Genomic DNA, 20415 nt, shown 5'->3' with positions numbered 1-20415 from the left:
AAAATTTGCCGATCGACTCTTCATTTCGCATCTCACTCCTTGACTCTTCCCCGTCCTATCTTTTCCCAACACTCTCACTCTCACTCTCACTCTCACTCTTCTTCTTCTTCTTCTTCTTCTTCTTCGTCTTCTCATTTGTCTCTCTCTTCTTAGCGTTTGGAGGGTTACTCAAGGCTAAATCAGCCTGCAAAATCTAAGGTATCTGAAGTTGATTTCACTGCCAAAACTTAAGAGTTGTTCATCTCAAGGTAATAAAGTCTATAAACGGTTGTCTCTCCGGTTTTGGCTTGTTATATGCAAATCGATCTACATAGATTCTTTTACTATGTTTACATGCACTTGTATTAGTAGATGTATATGTTGTAGCTTTTAGGTACTTGCTTTCTAAAGTTACCAAACCACAACTTTTTGTAAAACAATTACAATAAAATGTAAAAAAAACCTCGTATCCATGCATGCATGCCTCGCATCCATGTTTTTTTTTTATGGGTATCTTCTCTTCTGAATCATGTGCTTTGAATTTCAGATGAGTAAGAAGAGACCGATCGAGAGAAGATTGTTTCTAGATGATGACGATGGTGGAGGAGATAAGTCTTACAGGTTCAAGGTTCTTTTGCCAAACAGCACTAGTGTGACACTCACACTTACTAACCCTGAGCCTAAAATGTCAATGAAGAATTTTGTTAATCTGGTGAAAGATGAATATGACAAAACCCGGAAAAACTGTGTTTTGTCCGGTAAGAAGAGGAAGAGGGTTGATTGGAATTTGGCTGTTAAATCTTATCTCGAGTTTAACGGTGAAAAGATTAAAGAGATCGTTCGATTTGCGAAGTTTAAGCCTGATTTGTGCAACATAATACGTCTTGATGTGAGTTGGTTGTTATAATCTTTTCATTATGGTACTTTCTCTGTTCTTTATGTGTTGATTAAGCTAATTATGATATATTTATGTTTCTTGATTAATCTCTGGATCAGGATGGGACTGGAGAGGCTTCTAATATGTATGAGGTTAGCTTTATTACATAGTTTTTTTGTTTGCTATGCTATGTATAATTGTCTCTTTAAGCTTTGTTTAGTGATGGTCTTGTTCTTTGTATATGCAGAACATGTGGGATTTAACACCTGATACTGATTTGCTTAGAGAACTACCACAAACTTATAGCTTTGAGACAGCTCTTGCGGATCTAATTGTAAGTTTCTCAGTAAAATTGCTTGTAAATATTGTTATAATTTTCTGTGTTTTGTGAAAATATTGCTCTTATTGACTTAATACAAAGTTTTTTAAGCGAGTCTTTTACAAGTCTAGTGCAGGGTCACTGTAGTTAGGGTAAGGGGTTTAGTAGTAGATTGTAGCTGGTTTGACAGCTCAGCAACAATCTGGTAAGTTCGTTAGATGAGAGCTTACGGTTTAATAGGAAATTAGCGTAATTTGGTATAATGGACTTGGTTTAGCGTAATTCTCTCGTTAACCGGCTTGGGCTCTATATTAAAATTTAAACCGGTCTTAGAGTTCGTCTTTCTCCATCAATGGTGATTTTCGCAAGGATCTCGGAGGAGTTGGTGCGTACTGATTCGGAGTTTCTGAAGAAGATTTTGAATCTCAGCACGAGAGCTGGAAGCAGTTTTTGAAACTTGTGCCTGAGAAAGTGGAAAAATTGAAGACATGTGTCAAGATGAAAGACACCCTCCAGGTGCTCGATGAAATGACTCTGAAAATAGCCTTTTTGAGATACTATGTGTTCGAGAGTGGATGAGAATAAGCCAGAGGTGAAGACTTATTCCTTTGGCATAACCGGCAGTTAAAATGCACTTAGGAGGCACTCATTACTAATTGGCAGGGGAGGGTTTGTTACAAGTATAAATTTGTATACTGTGGCTGCTCCAAAGACGAATCTCAAGAAGTCACCTCATTCTCATCTTGAGGACAATCTCATATTCGTGCTGGCGGTATTGTATGAGTCTTTCTTGTGTTAGTCTGGTGCAGGATCACTCCTATGGAGTTTGTAGTAGTCTGTAGCTGTGTTAACAGCTTAGAAACAATTGGTTCGTCACTTAGCTGAGAGCTAATACATTGAAATGCAGTTGGGAAGAACGAGTTGGTGATTCTGTTCTTGGGTTTAGATATGAGATTCTCTCGTTAATCAAATTCTCTTTATGGTGTAGTTGTTTGTTGAACTGAGTAAATGAAGTTTACTGGTTTAGTTATTTCATTGTTGTGATCTTTGCTTCTTTTTTTTGTAAAATATACCTCTTGGATCATCCTTTTTTTGTTCTGGTAAATTGTACTTACAAGAGTTTGATTAACATTTTTAGGATCATATGATTGGGTTTGACTGTGTTAGTTTTCTTGTTTATGAACTCCAGTTTCATGTTGCTTTGCTTATATCACAGGATAATTCTCTGCAAGCTGTGTGGTCTTGTTCGCCTGGAGATCGAAGACTGATTAGGTTTGTTCTTGTCCTAAAAGGTCATATTCTTCAACGAATTTTATCTTTTGAGTTCATGTAATTAATTGCTTTTGCAGTGTCGATGTTCTCGGGGATCGGATTTCAATCTTTGATTCTGGTCCTGGAATGGACAGTAGCGAAGCAAATTCTATTGATAAATGGTGAGAATCTTAAAACATGGAATATAAGTAACTTCACAGTTCAATCAAATTTTCCTTGCTCAAGTTCATACCGCGAGTTTGATCTTTAAGCAGTCTTCATTTTTCTTAACACTGCGCAGGGGAAAAATAGGGGCTTCATTACATAGGTCGCAAAAATCCAAAGCTATTGGAGGCAAACCACCATACCTTATGGTACTTAACTCTGCCTCAAGAATCTGAGAACATTTTTTTGCTTGCAGTTTATAAATTATCATGAGTCTTTCTACATAACAAGACATGCATCTTTGAAGTGAACAGTAATAAACTCGAGTATTTTACTAATCTGAGGAAGATTCACTATTTTGCTATGTAGCCATTCTTTGGGATGTTTGGATATGGAGGTCCTTATGCTTGTATGCATTTAGGAAGGTGAGTATTTTACTAATCTGAGGAATGATTGTCTGCCTCCCTTGGGTTCATTTAATCCTCTTCTATGATTAGGCGTACATTGGTGTCTTCAAAGACGAAACAGTCTAAGAAAGTATACCTTGCAACTCAATCGAGAAGCTTTGATTGACAATCGTTCTATCTTAGGAAAAAACTGGAAGGTGATAATATATTCATGATTCATCATCCTTCACTGCGTGTCATAGTCTATGTCATTAAATGGTGGATTTAAAAATTGTGAAAGGTTGATGGTGGAATGAGGGATCCTCTGGAGGAGGAACTCAAGTTATCACCTCATGGAAGCTTCACAATGGTACACACCTTATGCTATGTTGCTACTTGGATTTCTTAAGTTTATCTCTGTTCACAAAGATATTCTCCATGTTTGTTTATTCATATCCTGCAGTGATACCTTTTTATTGGAGAATTATGCTCTAATGATAAGATTGTGCTTTAATTAAAGTTTTTGGTGATGTTCTAGAATCCTAAAACAATCTGTCCACTTTCTCCTGCGTGACCTTAATCTATGCTCCTGGTTTCATGAATCAGCAAGTTGTATTGTATTATGCATCTGCTTATCTGAAACCGCTATTCTGTTTTATTTCCAGGTTGAGATATTTGAATCGGAATGTAAGATCCCAGAAATATATCAACTTCAGTGCAGACTTAAGGATATATATTTTCCTTATATTCAGGTTTTCGTTGGCTAATATTAATACAATATGTGGTGATTCCTTTATGGTGTTTCTTTGTCGGAGGTTTCATCTTTTCTTTGTCAACCTGTAGTGTGATGAAATCTCTAAAACTGGGAGGACTGAAAGGCCTGTAGAGTTTCAGGTGTGTCATTATTTCTAAACATGTTTGGGGTTTAGCAATTTTAGTGCTCTTAGTTTCAACCTTTTTCTAATTTCCTTGGTCGTTGTCCAGGTCAATGGAGAGGATTTAGCTGAGATAGTAGATGGCGAGGTTGCCACTACCAACCTAAACTCCAAGGGTCGAGAATTTTGGTTTCAGATTCGATTCTTTCATGGTGAAAAAACAAAAGGTATCAACCCTTTAACAGTTCAAGATGCTTCCTCTCAGTTAAGGGTCTGGCTGCTTTTGTTCCAGTATTTGGTAGCAAACAGCCTGAGCTATCTATCTGAAAATGTGATTAGATATTTTCAAAAGAACACATATGATTGGATTTAAAAAGTTTATGTCCTTGTAAACAAAATTTCAGTTGTAAGTGTAACTTACATAGAGATATAGAAACAGATAAGTAACATTTTTTATATCGGAATTTTCAAAGAACTTGTTATATTGTTTTTTTTTGTAACAGCAATGAAAGCTAATGTAACTTATATGGAGATATTGAAACTAGGGTTCAGTAAACCTTTTTTTCTTCTGTATAACGCTGAATTGGAATCCAGAATATTGATCATATTGTTTGGAGTCTTGACAAGATTTTTTTTCATCCAGGATCATTCCAGGAGGCAAATGCTCGCCTCAAGTTTGCTTATCTTCCAATCATACGGGTATGAGAATCCTTTCCAAAGAAGCGAACTTGACCATTGCTTTACCTTTCTTGAACTGAACACTTCAAGTTCTGAATTATGTATGTGACAGGAAAAAGAGAGTATTTACAAAGAGAGCAGTAATATTATTTTGGTAAGCTTAGAAAAGGAAGGATACAAAGTTTCTGAAAGCTTCAAAACTTTTAGTCGTCTTTATGTACGAAGACTTGGTCGTTTACTCCTAGAAGTATCTTGGGTTAGTCTTCTTTGTTCACCATAAGATGGTCTTCCTGGAGTTCTGCTACCAGACAATGTTTTGAATGATATTTGACTATTTTTAGTGCGTCAAGGAATTAAAAAATTTATGACTCTGGGTGAATCTTTGCTTGTGTTTCCAATATCTCTGTGTAGGCATCAATTCCGTTTATGGATAAGGGGGACAGAGCCACTACTTTGCAGAAATCGTGTCAAAGAGTGATATGCTTCGTCGGTATGATCCCTCACACATAGTCAATTGTAAATGTATCTGTTTTAAATTGTTTTAACCGAGCATGTTTCATCTGCACTCTTTGGTGGTTACAGATTTGGATGCTGGTTTTAGCCCAACGCCCTCCAAAGTGAGCTAACATTATCCTGGATATATTAGTTAATGTTACTAGTACAATTTTACATGATTATTAAGCATGCTTTTTGCAGACCGATCTTGCAAGTCAAAGCCCCTTCACTTTGGCTCTGAAAAAGTTTGGTAGTAAATCAAAGGAGAAGGATAACGGTTAGTTTAAACCCATTTGAAATCTTGGTTTGCTGTTTTTCCAGCATCTCAGATACATTTAATTCTATGTTTTTACAGATGTCAGTTTTGTGCTACATAGAGAAGGAAAATCTTTGGTATTTGGGCAAGTGGACCAGGATTATAAGACTTGGGTTCTTGAGATGCACAAGACTTATGATGAAGAAGAGGCGTCAGGCGAAGACGACGCAGTCGTTATTTTCGATTCCTTGGATAACAAAGCTCTTTGCATTTCGCCTGATTGTAAAGGTATGAAGCTGCACACGATTATGTATGCCTAATGCCTTCATCAAGATATAAAAAAAAAACGTAATTGTTTTGTATAACCATATTCAAATATTTCCAATGAATAGCCCGAAACGTGCTGTAAAAGCTTCAGCCTTCTTGATATCTTGACTTGAGTGATAATATTGTCATATTTTATTTATTCGTTGTATAAATGATATTGACATGAGTGATAATATCTTGACTTGAGTGATAATATTGTCCCCAGCCTTCATGATATCTTGACTTGAGTGATAATAAATTATTTCCAATGCTTTTGAATTCTAGCTGTGAGGGCGCACAGTGTTATGAAGAGAAAAGGGATGTCATGGAAGCGTGGACAGAAGATCAGGATTCTGAAAGGTGCATGTGGAGGGGTTCACAAGAATGATGTCTATGCGACAATTGACTATTTTCTCGTTGAAGGTTTCGACGACGAAGCAGGCGGTAAGTACCGTCTCAACTATCATTTAAACTACATACTAGAACAATTTTGAATTGATCTATCTCTATGTTGTTTAATGAGCAGGTGATGCCAGGATAATATGCAGGTGATTTTTTTCCAATACTAGAAGAGTTCACTATCTCTAATTCTTGTATTCTGAATCTGAATTTTTGATCTAGGCAAATCAATTACTTTGAAGATGAGGGATGCATTCTTTCAATGACTAAAGGAGTTTCAAGATTGGAACTACGAAGTTCTTCATCTTTTCCAATCAGTATTATTGACTCTGGAATGGTCAAACTGCTGAACCCTTAAATCATATTCTTTTTCTTTTGCATACTCTCTTAACTTCACTCTAAAAGATGTTTTTGAACAGTGTCTACCTTTAGATGAAATTGAATGGAATAGGAAAATTGAGAAGCAACGGGAAAAGGATCCTTCGAGAATTGATTTGCTGGATGAGAAAGATTGCAGAGCATTGAACATTGATGGGGTAGGAACGTCTCTCTTCTTACTAAAATGAGTCAGATATAGTAATAGGGGTTGCTGTTATAGTATTATTAACTTCCAGATAACGTTTTATTTATGAACATGCGATAGGAATCATCATTTGGTGATTCAGTACGTGCTGGAGAAACTCCCCCGAAACAGATTGTTGCAGTTGTTCGACCTGCTAGCTTCACATCTTCAAAAGTGTCGAAAAAGTTGGATCAGAAACATATTGTGAAGATGGATGGAAACATGCTCATGGAAGTAGAATTTCAAGATACGAATATAAAATCAAAGGATAAGAATACCAAAATTTTGTATTCACATCACTGTTTTCCTACATCCTTTAAGGGGTTTCATGGTCTCTACATCTTTCCACTTGAGTCAAAGCACCCCGACATGTTCAATAAAGCTGGCATATACAACTTTTGTTTCTCTATCGTAAGTGATGCTATAATTTTTATCTGCCATTTAAGTTTCTCGAGTAATCATATAACCAATTGTTCGAACACTTTCCTTTCAGGGGAAATCGATTACTGCTAAGAAAAAGGTGGTTGTTGAACCGTCTTCGAAGGTAGGAAGTTGGAAACTTGCTTCTAATCTTGAGTTCACGCAGCAGTATAATGTTCAGTAAGTCTTTTTTATTCTTCAGAACGGAACACACGTGTGACCTTTCTTTATTCCTGCACTTAAGATCTCAAATTTGATCAGTATAATGGTGTGTCTACAGGGTGGGTTCTTCACTTCCTCCTTTCTCTATCGCTTGCTTTGATGAACATGAAAATCAGATACCATTCACTTCTGTTCCAACTCTCGAAGTTGAACTGAAAGCCAGCCCCGGATTCGAAAGAAAGATTAATATGATTGAGGCCAACCTGGTAGATGATGGAATTCTCAAAGTCGAGGTATTTAACATCTTCAAGTACTAATGTTATTTCTATATTTTTGTTAGCGAGTGAGGGTTAGATACCAAATTAGGCTCCTAGTGGCAGCTGAAGAAGACCTGTGATGGCTGTTGAATTTCTGGCAAAGTCTAATCTTCTGAAACTAATGCAGAATATGCTCGTTGAGACTGATGGGTTAGATCAGATCAGGCCAGATTATGATGCAACCTTAAAGATATGCTCAAAGGACGAACCATTTTCCGTCTCAGTTCCTTGTAAAAGTAAGCCTAATGCTCTAATTTTGTATAGTAACAGTCTTTATATGTCTGTGCTACAAAATCTTGTAGTAAGATACGGGAAGGAGTTATCAAGATACACTTAAACGTGGAACAATAGAAGAGCTGGGAATGTGTCTCGATCAGTAATGTTACTCCAGCTAAATGACCTTTTTGTAAAATTTACTTTGTTTATGGAACTGAGAAAATTGACAACAGTAGGAAGTGTTTTGTGATACAAACTAACCTGATTTAATAAGAGTACTTTTGTGTAGAATGATTATTTAGTTCACAATCTTTTCATATTCCAGTTAATCCTGGGCCTATGAAGCGTGTTGTTGAGATGTATCCAGAGGCTTTGGAAAATTTGCTTCCAGATTCTATTGTTCAAAATTATATCTTGGAGGTATATGTAATAAAAGGTCTATACATTTGAAGTGTTACGTAATGAATAATTCCACTGAGTACAAATTCTTTTCATGTAGGTGTTTGATGGATATAATAACCATGTTGCAGAAGGGACTAATGTTCTGATTTGTACTGAGGGCTATTGTATCAAAGACTCGATGGACTGGAACCGAAAGGTGCGAGGAGCTTATTTTCTTAGAATAACCAACATCTAGGATACCATATTCTAAGCTTTGTTTATAGTTCATTGGTCTGTTTGGTGACTGTGTATTGACAAATGTTTTATTCACTCGTTAAGCTCATTGATCATGTCACAGGTTGATAGTTGTGGCTGCGTTGATCTGTCTGGAATTCTCCAAGTAACGGCCGGCTATGGGAAATCTAGTAACATCTGCCACCATTCTTTGTAAGATGTAACAAAAAATATATTCTAATTGTCTAATGTATATTTTTTTTTTTTTGCTTTTTCTGTGTAGTGTCACTCTCGGTTATGTCTGGTATTGACGAGATCTTCAAGAAAGAGTCTATAATTGAGAAACGAGAGCTCAGGCTCTTAAAAAAGGTAAGTATCCGTAAAATAGGTTGATTGTTTCAATGCGTTTCTCCTGTTCTGAGTTCTGTCTTTCATCTTCACTCCCTACACACTTTTCATGTTTTTTAATCCTTTCTCATTCTGAAATTGATTGTTTTGATCAGCTGCCCGACTGCTGTACTGCTGGTACAAATCTTACAAACCTCAAGTTCAAAGTGACGGATTCAGATGGTGTTATTGATACTAGTATCCATCATGATGAAAATTCTGGATATTTTCATACCATGAGCACTGAATCTGATTCAAGCAGTGTTGAGAGTGAAGTCAGATATGCATTTGTTCACGGGTTCTGCAAAGTTCCTACAGTTTCCCTACCTAAGAGCGAGGGTGACTTTTCTCTTAGGGTTTTCCATTCTCGATTTCCCGAGATTCATATGAGCTTAAAGGTAGAAATTTGTGGACTGGGTTATCTTACAATATGTTTTTACCATGAGTAGAAAATGCAGGTTGTTGAGAACATGTCCTCTTAATTTACAGATTCAGCTAACGCCTGCTCAAACATTTGAAAGAGATGAGATTGGGTGTTCTACACCTTATCCAAGGATGAGTTTCACACCTCAATCAAATATGGCTTCAACCACAAATTCATCGGTGGCTCCAACTGGAGAAACTCCATGTTCACAGTTTAGAGTTTTGAACATTAAGGCATCGTCATCGACTCTCGGTGGCCAAACTGGCCTGATGGATATGGCACAGTTCACTGAGGTATGGCCATCACCATTTGAGCCATAAATATTGATCTTTACGTTTCATTTATGCCTTAGTAAAAGCAAAAAAAAATCTAGAATGATCTAACTTTTATATTCCGAGTTAACATCTCAATTTGAAAATGGTCCCCATTTCCTACAGATCTTAAAAGAAAAACTCATTAGATACAGTGAACAGAGAGTGGAAGTAGATGAGCGTCTAAAATGTTTGGAAGCTGAACTAAACCAGGCTAAGGAAGAGTTTAATACCTTGCAAGGTAACTATTATCTTGGTTTAGATCAGACTGAAGTTGCATTGATGTTTACTGAACTGCCCTCATCTTTTATTCTGAAAACACTTAAAGCTTAATTTAAGAGTTTCACAAAATCGTTATTAGAACATAGTCTTATTTCAATAATTTTCTGAGACAAAAGAATGGCGAATGGTAGCACAAACCAACAATTCTTACCTGTTCATGTTGCCTTTATCACAGCTTCGCTGGAACCTCTCGGTGCTACGTTCCCAGAATGCCTGTCCACCAAAGAATCAATGATGAAACAGATTGAAGACAAGCATCCTAACACTGCTTCATCGGTTTTCTGTTATTTGTACAGAGAGGCTGCCCCTCCGCAGTCACTGCTTCTGTCAAAGAAAGGATTGTTTGGCCTTGTAGCACTTCTTGGTTCAGTTGCCTCCACCTCCCTTAGCAGGTGAAATCAATTTATAGCCATAGTTTACTGATCATAGTGTCTATACTTGGTCCAAAACTTTTGTATCTGAAGTTATATGGTATGACAGGGTGTTGTCTGAATATTTGGGAGAAGACATGGTGCTCGCTTTGGTATGCAAATCCGCACAATGTTGCTCGAGTAGTGCTGAGTATCTCAGGCTTCAATCTGAAGCAGTTAGACTTGGAAGATCTATAACCAATCATCGGTTTCATGTTCTATGTCTTGATGCAATTAGGTATTCTTTCAACTTTTGGATAGGTGCTTAAAATCGTTTCTGACAGAACTATAAAAGTTTTCTGGTGACCTTTTCCAACCATGCAGACCTTGGAAGGATGGACTTTTGGAGAACGATCCTCAGAAGAAATTAGCCATGGATGACCCGAAACTGTCCGATGGAGATCCCATACCTGGTTTCAAAGGCTATGCCGTGAACATGATTGATTTGGATACAGAGGAGCTCTGTATACAAACATACTCAGGATACGGGCTTAGAGAGACGTTGTTCTACCATCTCTTTGGGAATTTACAGGTATATGAGACTCAAAAGCAAGTTGAAGCAGCTCTTCCACACATCAATGGTGGTGGTGCAGTCTCTTTAGATGGTTTTATTGCAAAAGGAAATGGATTCATATATTCTGGGTGCAGGTACTTGACTTTTTCTTGATCCTATATCCATTTCAGTTCTTGCATTCAAACTGTAATGCTCAAAACTTGAAAGGGAGCTTATTATTTATCCAAATTTATCTTCGTTTCTTCTTCTTGTCCAAGTTAGCTTTTGAGTTTTATTCCTGGAATTGAAATGAAAATGCTGTTGATATGATCTTTGGTTTATTGGATCAGCAAACCGAAAATTCATTTCCCGATCACAGTAACGGAGAATGAAGAAGAGAAGCTGAGAAAATTGGAAGCAGCAAGAGACAGAGTGAGGATGGCAACGAAGAAGATAGAGGAGGAGAAGTGTTGATTGCGTAAGTTAGAGAAAAAAATGAAGAAAACAAATGAAGCTTATCGCAATGCAACAAACTCTTTAGAGCTAATCCAGACTCTGCCCCCTGAATGAGATTGAGTTATGAGTTAAACCGAACCTAAAACGATTCAAACAGTGATGTTACCTGTTGGTTTATCGGTTTTTTTTGGTGATTATAATAAGTAGTCACTTTTGTTCTGAAGATTTATTTTTGTTCACCAATTCTTTTTCAAAATTATTTCTGATTTTGTTTTTTAATACTTTGCTGCTATGATCTTTTTAATATACAGATATTCAGAACCGAAACAAAAGTATGTATAAGAAAATAGCCACATAGATAAGAATATTTCTTTTATAACCATGTTGATAGCAAAACCATGTTAAAAAACGAAAAGATCATTATAGCAAACCCACCTTTGAATTGCTCGGTTTTACATCATAGCAAACCCATCAATCCAACCGACAAGAAAAGAAAGATTGATTGTAAATAAAAAAAGGGAAGAGAGGTATATATGAAGTAGGGGACGATTTATCAATTTTACAACCGTGATTTTTTTGTTTGATTAATGAAAAGATGGGTCGACTTTAAATGATATACATAAGGATTGAACGGTGACCGTGGTGGTGAGAGTGCTTAGGACGGACAAATGTGTATGTAGCTTCATTTACTCTGTCCTAATACTCACGTCAATACTCACGTCAGCATCGGTAGATTATGCAATACTCACGTCAGCATCGGTATTAAGACAGAGTAATTGAAGCTTCATTGCAATGTATACTATCTCACCATAGCACTTATGTGCATTCAAAGTAGTGGAGGCAGAAACTACCAATGTAGCCTGATAGAAAACATTAAGAAACTTCACAAACCTTTCTATTTTACGCCAATCATTCGTCAAAGGAGGTCCTAACCTTTTTTCTCCATTATCATACTCAAGGAAATAATCATTGTAGAGCTTATCTTCGCACTCTATCCTATCCTATCGTACAATCCGCTATGGTACGGTCCAAAACAAATAGAAAAAAGTTGCCGCAAATTAACTAGTTTGTACCGATTTGTTGTTCGTCCTATTTTTAGAACAGATTAAACCACTGACGGATTTGTTAGTTCCAACCGCCGTCACCGTTCAAACCATATTCTTTAATTAAACTGAGACAAAAAAAAACTATATGGTTAAGAAAAACAAGAAAAGTCGATCATGACAAAAGTTATAAAGTTTAGGCACATGTAGTTTAATCAGAAATGTTAGGCTAGAGTAGGGATGTGAATTTGAGCCAAAGCTCTCATTGTAGGACGGGTATGAGTTGACAAGTTTCTACCCTTATAATAGCTGTGTATATTGTGGAATGTGGTTACTATAATTTAGAGGATTTTGAATTTGCTATGTATTAAGTAATTATCAATCATTTGTATAAAGCTTTTTGATGAATATCTCTCTCTATATATATATATATATTAACAATATGGTGTTCAGAAAATTATTAATATTTCAGATGACATCTTTTAAAATCTAGTTATGTTGCAAAAAAAAAATTATTTTCTATAAGGCTATCATTAACGGGAGAACACATGGTGTGTTCTAAGCCCAAAATAATTAATAAAAAAGAGAATAGTGGGCTTAGATCAAATTTTCTGGTCTTGAGTGAGAACTGATCTAAAGCCCTGTTCTCAATTGTTTTCTGTAACGTGATTGGTCGAGATGTTTTGGAGAGAGAAAAATATTCTTTCTTACCGCCGCCGTTACCTTCACCGTCTCCAGTAATCAGCATCTCCGTCGCCGATTTGCTCAAGCGTCCCCCTAGTAAAGGTGGACTCTTTAACTCGGAATTGAATCAATTGCGATGTTTGCTTATTAATTCTGTCTAGTATACATTTGATAAACCAAACTTTCGAATCAAAAAGCTCTCTCTTTAATTTTTTTATGATTGTTTACCTTCCCATTGCATTCCTCAAAGACTGGTTTTGTCGGTATTTAGATCGACGTTCTTCCAAAACCAATAAAGTTCCTTCTTTGACCGACGGGTCTTCTTCTGTTGAGCTTGGTTCTCCTTTGAGGCACAAAATCATTGAAATGGGACTTCAAGGGACTATGACTAAGAAAGATAGCGAGGAACACCTTTCCTCACACGAAGAAGATGAGAGGCCGCTGATCGGTGGTAGAGGTAAAGATGAAGTGCAGACTCTGAAACAGGGGAAAGCTATCACTACAAAGCAGATTGCAATGTACGGGCTTTACCTCGCACCAATTTGGTTTGTAACAGAGGTGTGTTTTTTTTTTCCTTATGCTGTGTCTATTGTTTTGATGGTGCTTGAAAGCACTACTGTATTGTCTTCAACCTCGGGACTGTTTACTCTTTTCATTGGTGTCTTTTTGGGGCAAGATACTTTGAACCTGTCGAAAGTAGTTGCTGTATTTGTCAGCATGGCCGGTGTGGTCTCATTTGATTACATGAGTTGTCCAACTTCATCAACCATATTCTTTTAACGTACAGTTGATATTTGTGTTTAGCAACGGGCAACGGTCCCTTATGGGAGATCTCTTTGGACTTCTCTCTGCAGTCTCATATGGACTATTTACAGGTTAGAAAATGTTTTTGTATATGATCCTTTAATGATTAAAAGATTTGGTGGATTTGGTGTGTTGGGGAGGATAACCTCGTGGCCACCCTTCTGTTATTGACAACACAGTGCTTCTTAAGAAGTTTACTGGTGAAGAAGGAGAAGGGGTTGATGTGCAAAAGCTGTTTGGATACATTGGACTATTCACACTTGTTGCTCTTTGGTGGCTTGGTATACCAATATCTTCCATATTATTTAGTATTGCAAGTGTATAATCCAAAACATACCATATGCGACAGGGAATCGTTTGTCTCTTAATCAAAAGTTTGGTTGTTTGTTTCAGTGTGGCCATTGACAGCACTAGGGATCGAACCCAAGTTTACGATACCACACTCTGTAAAAGTTGATGAAGTATACATTTGGTGGATCCTTTAATGATTTATGCTCGTAGGCATTTTCTTTTCCCTCCGCTTAGTATTGAAGACTATAACGACCTCCTTTGTTTTCACTAATAAGTTTGCTCCAAGCTTGTATAAACAGACTATTGGTGTTTGTTCTGTTTCATGATTCTGCTACATAGTTTTATATCTTTCGTTTGGGATAAACTGCTCATGTGATAATACATTAGTTAGTAACATCTTCATTTTGTTTGTCCAAATCTGCTTACAATATTCCAACATTTCACTATATCTTTATTCTAAGAACACCATAATTAGTTCTCCCATTTTTTTTACCTATGATCTTAACAACTGATCTAACATTATTTTTACTATATATTTAATCTAAGAACACAAAAAAAAGTTCTCCCATTAATGATGTCCTAAGATCTGCCTAATATATAAAAACCTGCCTGATTTTTTATATTTTGCACAAATTTTATTATATGATTATCTGTCAACAAGTGTCGAGTAAGAAAATAAAAAAGTGGGGTAAGGACTCTAAGGAGGACTCGTGGGGCTTCAAAACAATACTAGTAGTTAATATTTTGGTCATAAACGGAAGGGTTGAGGAAACAATAGTTTATATATAATTCACAACAACAATAATTTATATTCGTACTACAACAATAACAACATAATATAATACTATACTAGTTATAGAAACAAAAATATAGAGAAACCGACATAACATCGCGATCCATCTGCGCATGGATGGACACAAAAACCAAACCGAAGTTGGGAAGCCCGTCTTCTCTATTTAATTAGCTCTCATTTTGCTCCTTTTCAATTTCATCATCCTTCCTCTCCCCACACACATAACTATTATTATTATTCAAGATTTGAGAGAAGTGAAGAGTCGTATACAATCAAGAACACATAGAGAGAGATTGAGATTCACACATTTCTCAGGTTAGTCCTACTGTTTTACTCGATTTTATCGTTGTTTCTTCGATCCATCCTCTGCCAAAATGCAGCTCTCTTGCCAAATTGCTGAGAAAATCTTTCTTTATCTTTCCAATGGCTTTTTGTTTGGTGACATAATAAAAGATTATCACATCTTGAGTTTTTTCTTCAATAACAAGTTTAAAATATGTCCTGTTCTTAAGGAATCTTGTTACAACTTACAAGATTTAGCGTAATACGGTTAAATGTTGTAGAAAAACCAAACCAAACCATGATTCAAACCGGCTATATTGAGTGTATAGTTTCCATTTATATTCCAAATGGAAGTGGTTTTATATTGTTTTTCGATTTTTATTTCAGATTTACAAATTGGGATCATATTCGGTTTAGTTCAATCATTTTAAAGAGGGTAGAACTATGCGGTCAAGCTTTTGTACCAGGAGATCTTCTTATTATTAGGGTTGGTGGGTGGGGTGTATAAAACTAGTCGGAAGATTTTTTTCAGTACCAGATTAACATGTTTTGAGTTTTGTGTGTTTACGGTCAAAGGAGATAAGGAAATGACAAAATTAATTTCTTACTGAAAAAACGTAATAATGTATATTACTTGCAAGTTATTTTTCATTGACTTTTAAAAATACTTGAGAATATAATTAATTATACCCAAACGTCATTTTTTATTTGCTGCATGGCCGGTTTGGTTTAAGCAACAAAACCTTGAACCTTTTCGTAAACAACGATCGAGATGATAACCGGTCATGATCATTTGGTGGCTCCACCACACAAAGGAAAACAAAATTTGGCCCACAAAATTGTCTGAAATTTTTCTTTTTAATTATTTATTTACATAAAAAAATTGTGATAGAAAATCTCTACACAGTCTACAGTCTACACCACCACCTCCTATTAGGCATATATACTGTATGTTACTAATGCATGGTTCTTTTGTTATTTTAGCCTTGAAAAGAATTACTAAATTTGAGGTTCCAAGTCCAAGCTTTGCTTGCATATGGATCGCGGACCTGCTTTTGTGTATATGGTTATATAAAAAAAACGACTTCACTTAGCTATGTTTGGATAAATCATAATTCTACTCTAAAAAGAAAAAAAAATCATAAATCTACTCTAAACCACTTTCTTTTAAACATTTTGATGAAACGCATACAATTTCCTACAATTATTGAATAAAGCAACAAAAAGTTATCTCATACTCGTGATTTTCAATAAAGTATCACTTTGTATTATTGCATAAACGGGGGTCCGCTTAGATTGGAACTCTTCTCTATTCATATTCGTCAAAATTCCATTATGCTACCTCTAGAGATCGCTAAACGCTTTTGGTCGCTTGAATGTGTGCTTGTGATTCTGTTGGACAAATATAGGTGCAAATTTCTTTAAAGAAATAGCTATTTACTAGAAAAACATTGACTGATTCATACAACATCGATTAAGATTTGATCCGGTATTTGGATTTATGCGTTATCTATACATATACATATATCATAGGAGACTTTGATAAGTGATGGCAAAAAAAAAAAAAAAAAGGAGACTTTGATAAGTTATCTCTGTTATTAGGAATATAATAAATAGGACTAAACAAATCTCTCTCTTATCTGTACACCTAGACATACGTCATTGATTATCTTGGCTATTACGGCGTGTTGCCTAGCATCTTCTACGACTTATATGACTTTTGGTTATCATTTTGTTTATTTGAATCATTACTAAATTATAGATTAAACAGGGAAAAGGCTTTTTTGGTTCTAGTTTTTGGCTATTTCGGTTAATGAATAATGTTTGGGGAGAGCTTAATTTAGCTGTTGTGAAAGCTACATTACAACTATCTTTATTATAATGCGTGGTAACTTGGCCAACTACGTCTTATGCATTTATTACTTTTTAAACTATACCAATGACATAATCGTCCGTATATAGCCGTCGACTTCTTTTGTATATTACTAAAAGAAATTTGCACAAACGTCTTTGTCAAACTTTTTAATATCAGTTTTTTTTTTGTCAAACTCTAAAAAGTTTTCAGATTTAATAAATTCCGCTTGAGATTACCACGATAGTTTTAATGATATTCTAATAATACATATTGATTTCAGATAGATTTTCTGATGGAAAAAATCCATAGGAAATTTCTGACAGTTTTCCAACAGGTTTCCGATATATTTCTCAGAAAATTTTTAAGGAAAACACGTCTCTCAGAAAATGCTCGGAAATTTATTAATCCGTCTGTAATATTTTAGAAATTTCTGACGAAAACCCGGTCGTCGGAATATTCTCAGAAATTTTTCAAAACTTTCGACGGCTTTCCGGGGGACAAAAGACCATTGGTTTATTCTAAGAAATTTCCGACGGATTACTGAGAAATTTACCACTATGATCCATTCATCCTTGCTTTACAAACCGATCAAGTATGCTACATTAGATATCCATGGACAACTGAAGCAAACGAACCTTGGATCAATGTGATGTTAATAAATCCTAGAGGAAGTATTGTTGGGATTTTCGATGAAAGTGAACATGAACTTATACAACAAAACTCATTGGGTACCATAGAAGCGGTTGAGCACTCTTTAGAAATTTATCTTGTCGTTAATTTCACCAATTTTGTAGATGAAGAGGTTTACAGACATTGAGACATAGATAAACTTGGGCATACGTTAATGTTTATGTAGGTTTTTATTATGTCGTGTACATGTAAACCCCGTGATATATTCTTTATTTTGTTTTCGACGTAAATTCTGAATTTCGTTACGAACGGTAACCTCGTGGTTGAGTTTGCCAAAAAAATAAAAAGAACCAATTCGTGTAGAGTTTGCCAAGAAAAGTCAATAACGTGACAAAAAGCAATTTACACTCTAGTTATTTGCACTCGATTTTAATTGGTTTGTTCTTGGACTTTTTTTTTTTTTTTTGGTAGAAGAACCAGTGAAAATAAAAGTATAAGTATATCGATTATTTATGTGTGGCTGTAGAGTGAGAAAAGCAAAGACTACTAACAGTTGAGAGAAGTTAAGGTGTGGTTGTATGGGCTGCTCTGTCTCGAAGAAGAAGAAGAATGCAATACGCCCGCCTGGATATGAGGATCCTGACCTTCTTGCCTCCGTCACGCCATGTCAGTTTCTTAGTTTTAAATCTTCTTATTATCATGATTTCAAAAAAAATGTTATAAAATTTGGAAAAAAGAAAACTGATTTTATTTTACTTTTAATGTTGGTTGGTGACCAATAGTTACGGTAGCAGAAGTGGAAGCTTTGTATGAACTATTCAAGAAGCTAAGCAGCTCAATTATTGATGACGGACTTATTCATAAGGTTTATTCTTTCGTTCTAAAAGTGATAATACATAAACTGCAATTAGGCAATCTATATGGCTTAGCTAAAAATTTAAAAGTGTGATGTTGCAGGAAGAGTTTCAGCTGGCTTTGTTCAGAAATAGGAACCGGAGGAATCTCTTCGCTGATCGGGTATGTTGTACATTACGTTATTTATCTACCTAGACTATAGAAAACATATGTGTATATTTTTTATATAAAGTTCTGTTTTACAATATGTTATATATACGCAGATATTTGATGTATTTGATGTGAAGCGAAATGGAGTGATCGAGTTCGGGGAATTTGTCCGGTCTTTAGGTGTTTTTCATCCAAGCGCACCGGTCCACGACAAAATCAAATGTAATTCTTCACATTCATTCTATGTTTTAGTACTCTATTATTTTCTTATTAAGCTATCTGAAAATGAATTTTATCATGAATTTGCAGTTGCTTTTAAATTATACGATTTACGACAAACTGGATTCATTGAGCGAGAAGAAGTGAGTCCATTTATTTTGACCCTAATAACTTTGTGTGTCGTCTTGATCTAACATGTATACCATAATGACCAAAATTGTGTTTTGATTAGTTGAAAGAGATGGTTATTGCGCTACTTCATGAATCTGAGCTAGTTGTTTCCGAAGATATGATCGAAGTAATGGTGGATAAGGTAACCCATCACTTCCACACCGTTGCAAATATGTTTATAATCATCTTAGATTCTAAATATTGAAGAATATAATCTTGATGATAAATAATCTGTAACGAAATGGTGGTATATGTTTTGCAGGCTTTTGTTCAAGCAGACAGTAAAAACGACGGAAGAATTGATATAGATGAATGGACAGATTTTGTATCCTTGAATCCATCGCTCATCAAGAACATGACTTTGCCATATCTAAAGTGAGTTTATATTAACTAGCTCTTACTAATTTATGATGGTTAAGAGTCTAATCTCATATGTTTCAACGATCATGACCAACGTTGAACCAAACCGACCTATTTGATGAAAATCAAAATGATTGATCATATACAATGTCTTGGTAAAACTGTAGGGACATAAAGGGAACTTTTCCAAGTTTTGTTTCATCCTGTGAAGACGAAGAATTGGAGTTGCAAAAGCTATATTTCTAAAATAATCCATGCAAGGAAGATAAAAAGGCCATCCTTGTCTCCTTCGTCACTGTTTTTTCATTTTACATTTCACATTTTTGTACAAAATCTTAGAAAAGATGATATATATATCTATATATATATATATATAAGTTAGAATTTGAAAATGGCTGTTTAGGCCGGTCTTGGTAAGGATCTTGGACTTGCCTTGTGTATATGCATACTATGCTAGATTTGATACTACCGATTCTTCCAATTCACATATAGAATTGCTCCAAGCGATTCTTCCAATTCACATAGAATTGCTCCAAGTGATTCTTCCAATTCACATTTAAAGTAAAATTTTATATATACTTTAGTATAAAATACTTTTCAAAACCCTATGAAAAACATTTTTAAACCTTTTAAATTTTTATAAATATTTGAATAAAATCTTCGAGTAATAGTTATTATCCAGAAATACCTTATAAACTTTCTAAAACTTCAAAATTTACAGATTTAATAGAAAATATTTTTGACAACAAATAAACGAAGGAGCATTTTTTGAAAAGAGATACATCAAAAAAAGATTTCTCAAAAACACTTTCAGATTCTAAGTGTTGCTAAAACAATGACTTTTTTGAATGTGAAATAATCTCTTATCTTATTTGGAACATATTAGAATCGGCACTATGGGAAAGTTTTAGTAGGAGTATATATGCAAATTTACATAAATTTGTGGTCATATTAATATTCAATTGAACATGTAATTAGTACACTATATAAAACCTAAATTTTAAAATGTAAAATCTACACATGGTGATTAATAATTAGTTTTTATTTTTTATTTTTTATTTTTTTTTATTTTATGTTTTTTATCATATGATATATAATTAGCTACTCAATAAATTAATAAAAATTAACTTAGCTCTAGAATTCTTTATAAATATTTAATTGAATAACAACAAGTAATTGAGGAAAAAAAATATATACAAATCAAAACCTGGCTGAATTTGTGAGTCATCCATCATCC

At 35.1% G+C, this 20415-nt stretch overlaps 3 protein-coding genes across 10 annotated transcripts; all 3 read left to right on the top strand.

Annotated features, from left to right (window-relative positions):
• The first annotated feature begins 526 nt into the window (after positions 1-526).
• LOC104736447 (structural maintenance of chromosomes flexible hinge domain-containing protein GMI1-like) lies at positions 527-11284 on the top strand. 2 transcript variants are annotated; one of them, XM_087480108.1, is made up of 37 exons: positions 527-868; positions 976-1008; positions 1104-1190; positions 2392-2447; positions 2525-2608; positions 2728-2800; positions 2961-3016; positions 3089-3195; positions 3279-3347; positions 3643-3729; positions 3821-3871; positions 3962-4079; positions 4496-4551; positions 4643-4684; positions 4942-5020; positions 5113-5147; positions 5227-5302; positions 5381-5569; positions 5873-6031; positions 6114-6135; positions 6209-6323; positions 6406-6522; positions 6630-6959; positions 7042-7148; positions 7249-7423; positions 7575-7683; positions 7989-8083; positions 8163-8261; positions 8403-8469; positions 8562-8647; positions 8782-9063; positions 9155-9382; positions 9527-9641; positions 9858-10074; positions 10163-10330; positions 10417-10740; positions 10936-11284. In XM_087480108.1, exons 9-37 carry the CDS (start codon positions 3291-3293, stop codon positions 11057-11059), a joined length of 3729 nt encoding a protein of 1242 aa, XP_087336234.1. In that variant the 5' UTR covers positions 527-868; positions 976-1008; positions 1104-1190; positions 2392-2447; positions 2525-2608; positions 2728-2800; positions 2961-3016; positions 3089-3195; positions 3279-3290; the 3' UTR covers positions 11060-11284. The 2 variants fall into 2 exon arrangements, with proteins under 2 accessions (XP_087336234.1, XP_087336233.1); XM_087480107.1 differs by lacking the exons at positions 527-868; positions 976-1008; positions 1104-1190 and adding an exon at positions 1468-1767 and having other exon boundaries at positions 4643-4786.
• Positions 11285-12535: 1251 nt separating this feature from the next.
• LOC104736446 (uncharacterized) lies at positions 12536-14280 on the top strand. Of its 6 annotated transcripts, none has more exons than XR_015577461.1 (5): positions 12536-12870; positions 13040-13326; positions 13573-13643; positions 13752-13853; positions 13966-14280. XR_015577461.1 is itself a non-coding variant. In XM_010456430.3 (5 exons), the coding sequence occupies exons 2-5, from the start codon at positions 13135-13137 to the stop codon at positions 14055-14057; spliced, it is 474 nt and encodes a 157-aa protein (XP_010454732.1). In that variant the 5' UTR covers positions 12536-12870; positions 13040-13134; the 3' UTR covers positions 14058-14280. The 6 variants fall into 6 exon arrangements, 4 of the variants coding, with proteins under 4 accessions (XP_010454732.1, XP_010454731.1, XP_010454730.1 ...); XM_010456430.3 differs by having other exon boundaries at positions 13556-13643; XM_010456429.3 differs by having other exon boundaries at positions 12537-12870; positions 13019-13326; positions 13556-13643.
• A 344-nt stretch (positions 14281-14624) lies between these two features.
• Positions 14625-19681, top strand: LOC104736444 (calcineurin B-like protein 4). Of its 2 annotated transcripts, XM_010456426.3 has the most exons (9): positions 14625-14971; positions 17950-18089; positions 18206-18288; positions 18381-18440; positions 18542-18650; positions 18738-18790; positions 18880-18960; positions 19081-19193; positions 19346-19681. In XM_010456426.3, exons 2-9 carry the CDS (start codon positions 18002-18004, stop codon positions 19422-19424), a joined length of 666 nt encoding a protein of 221 aa, XP_010454728.1. In that variant the 5' UTR covers positions 14625-14971; positions 17950-18001; the 3' UTR covers positions 19425-19681. The 2 variants fall into 2 exon arrangements, with proteins under 2 accessions (XP_010454728.1, XP_087338980.1); XM_087482854.1 differs by having other exon boundaries at positions 14683-14971; positions 18542-18790; positions 19346-19646.
• The last annotated feature ends 734 nt before the right edge of the window (positions 19682-20415 follow it).

This window comes from Camelina sativa, chromosome 13 (genome assembly GCF_030686135.1).
Source record: "Camelina sativa cultivar CO46 ecotype springtype chromosome 13, ASM3068613v1".
In the NCBI taxonomy this organism is placed as follows: Eukaryota; Viridiplantae; Streptophyta; class Magnoliopsida; order Brassicales; family Brassicaceae; genus Camelina; species Camelina sativa.
This window is presented reverse-complemented; position numbering and strand designations above follow the sequence as displayed.

What these genes read in the sequence shown, in the direction of transcription:
- LOC104736447 (XM_087480107.1), top strand. Translation starts at nt 3,291, where the DNA reads ATGAGGGATCCTCTGGAGGAGGAACTCAAGTTATCACCTCATGGAAGC. An exon ending in TACTCCTAGAAGTATCTTGG is followed by an intron (nt 4,787 to 4,941) that starts GTTAGTCTTCTT and finishes ATCTCTGTGTAG; the next exon opens with GCATCAATTCCGTTTATGGA. An exon ending in ATGGAATTCTCAAAGTCGAG is followed by an intron (nt 7,424 to 7,574) that starts GTATTTAACATC and finishes AAACTAATGCAG; the next exon opens with AATATGCTCGTTGAGACTGA.
- LOC104736446 (XM_010456428.3), top strand. Translation starts at nt 12,985, where the DNA reads ATGATTGTTTACCTTCCCATTGCATTCCTCAAAGACTGGTTTTGTCGG. An exon ending in CTCATATGGACTATTTACAG is followed by an intron (nt 13,644 to 13,751) that starts GTTAGAAAATGT and finishes TTGACAACACAG; the next exon opens with TGCTTCTTAAGAAGTTTACT. An exon ending in TGTTGCTCTTTGGTGGCTTG is followed by an intron (nt 13,854 to 13,965) that starts GTATACCAATAT and finishes TGTTTGTTTCAG; the next exon opens with TGTGGCCATTGACAGCACTA.
- LOC104736444 (XM_087482854.1), top strand. Translation starts at nt 18,002, where the DNA reads ATGGGCTGCTCTGTCTCGAAGAAGAAGAAGAATGCAATACGCCCGCCT. An exon ending in GGAATCTCTTCGCTGATCGG is followed by an intron (nt 18,441 to 18,541) that starts GTATGTTGTACA and finishes ATATATACGCAG; the next exon opens with ATATTTGATGTATTTGATGT. An exon ending in TCGAAGTAATGGTGGATAAG is followed by an intron (nt 18,961 to 19,080) that starts GTAACCCATCAC and finishes TATGTTTTGCAG; the next exon opens with GCTTTTGTTCAAGCAGACAG.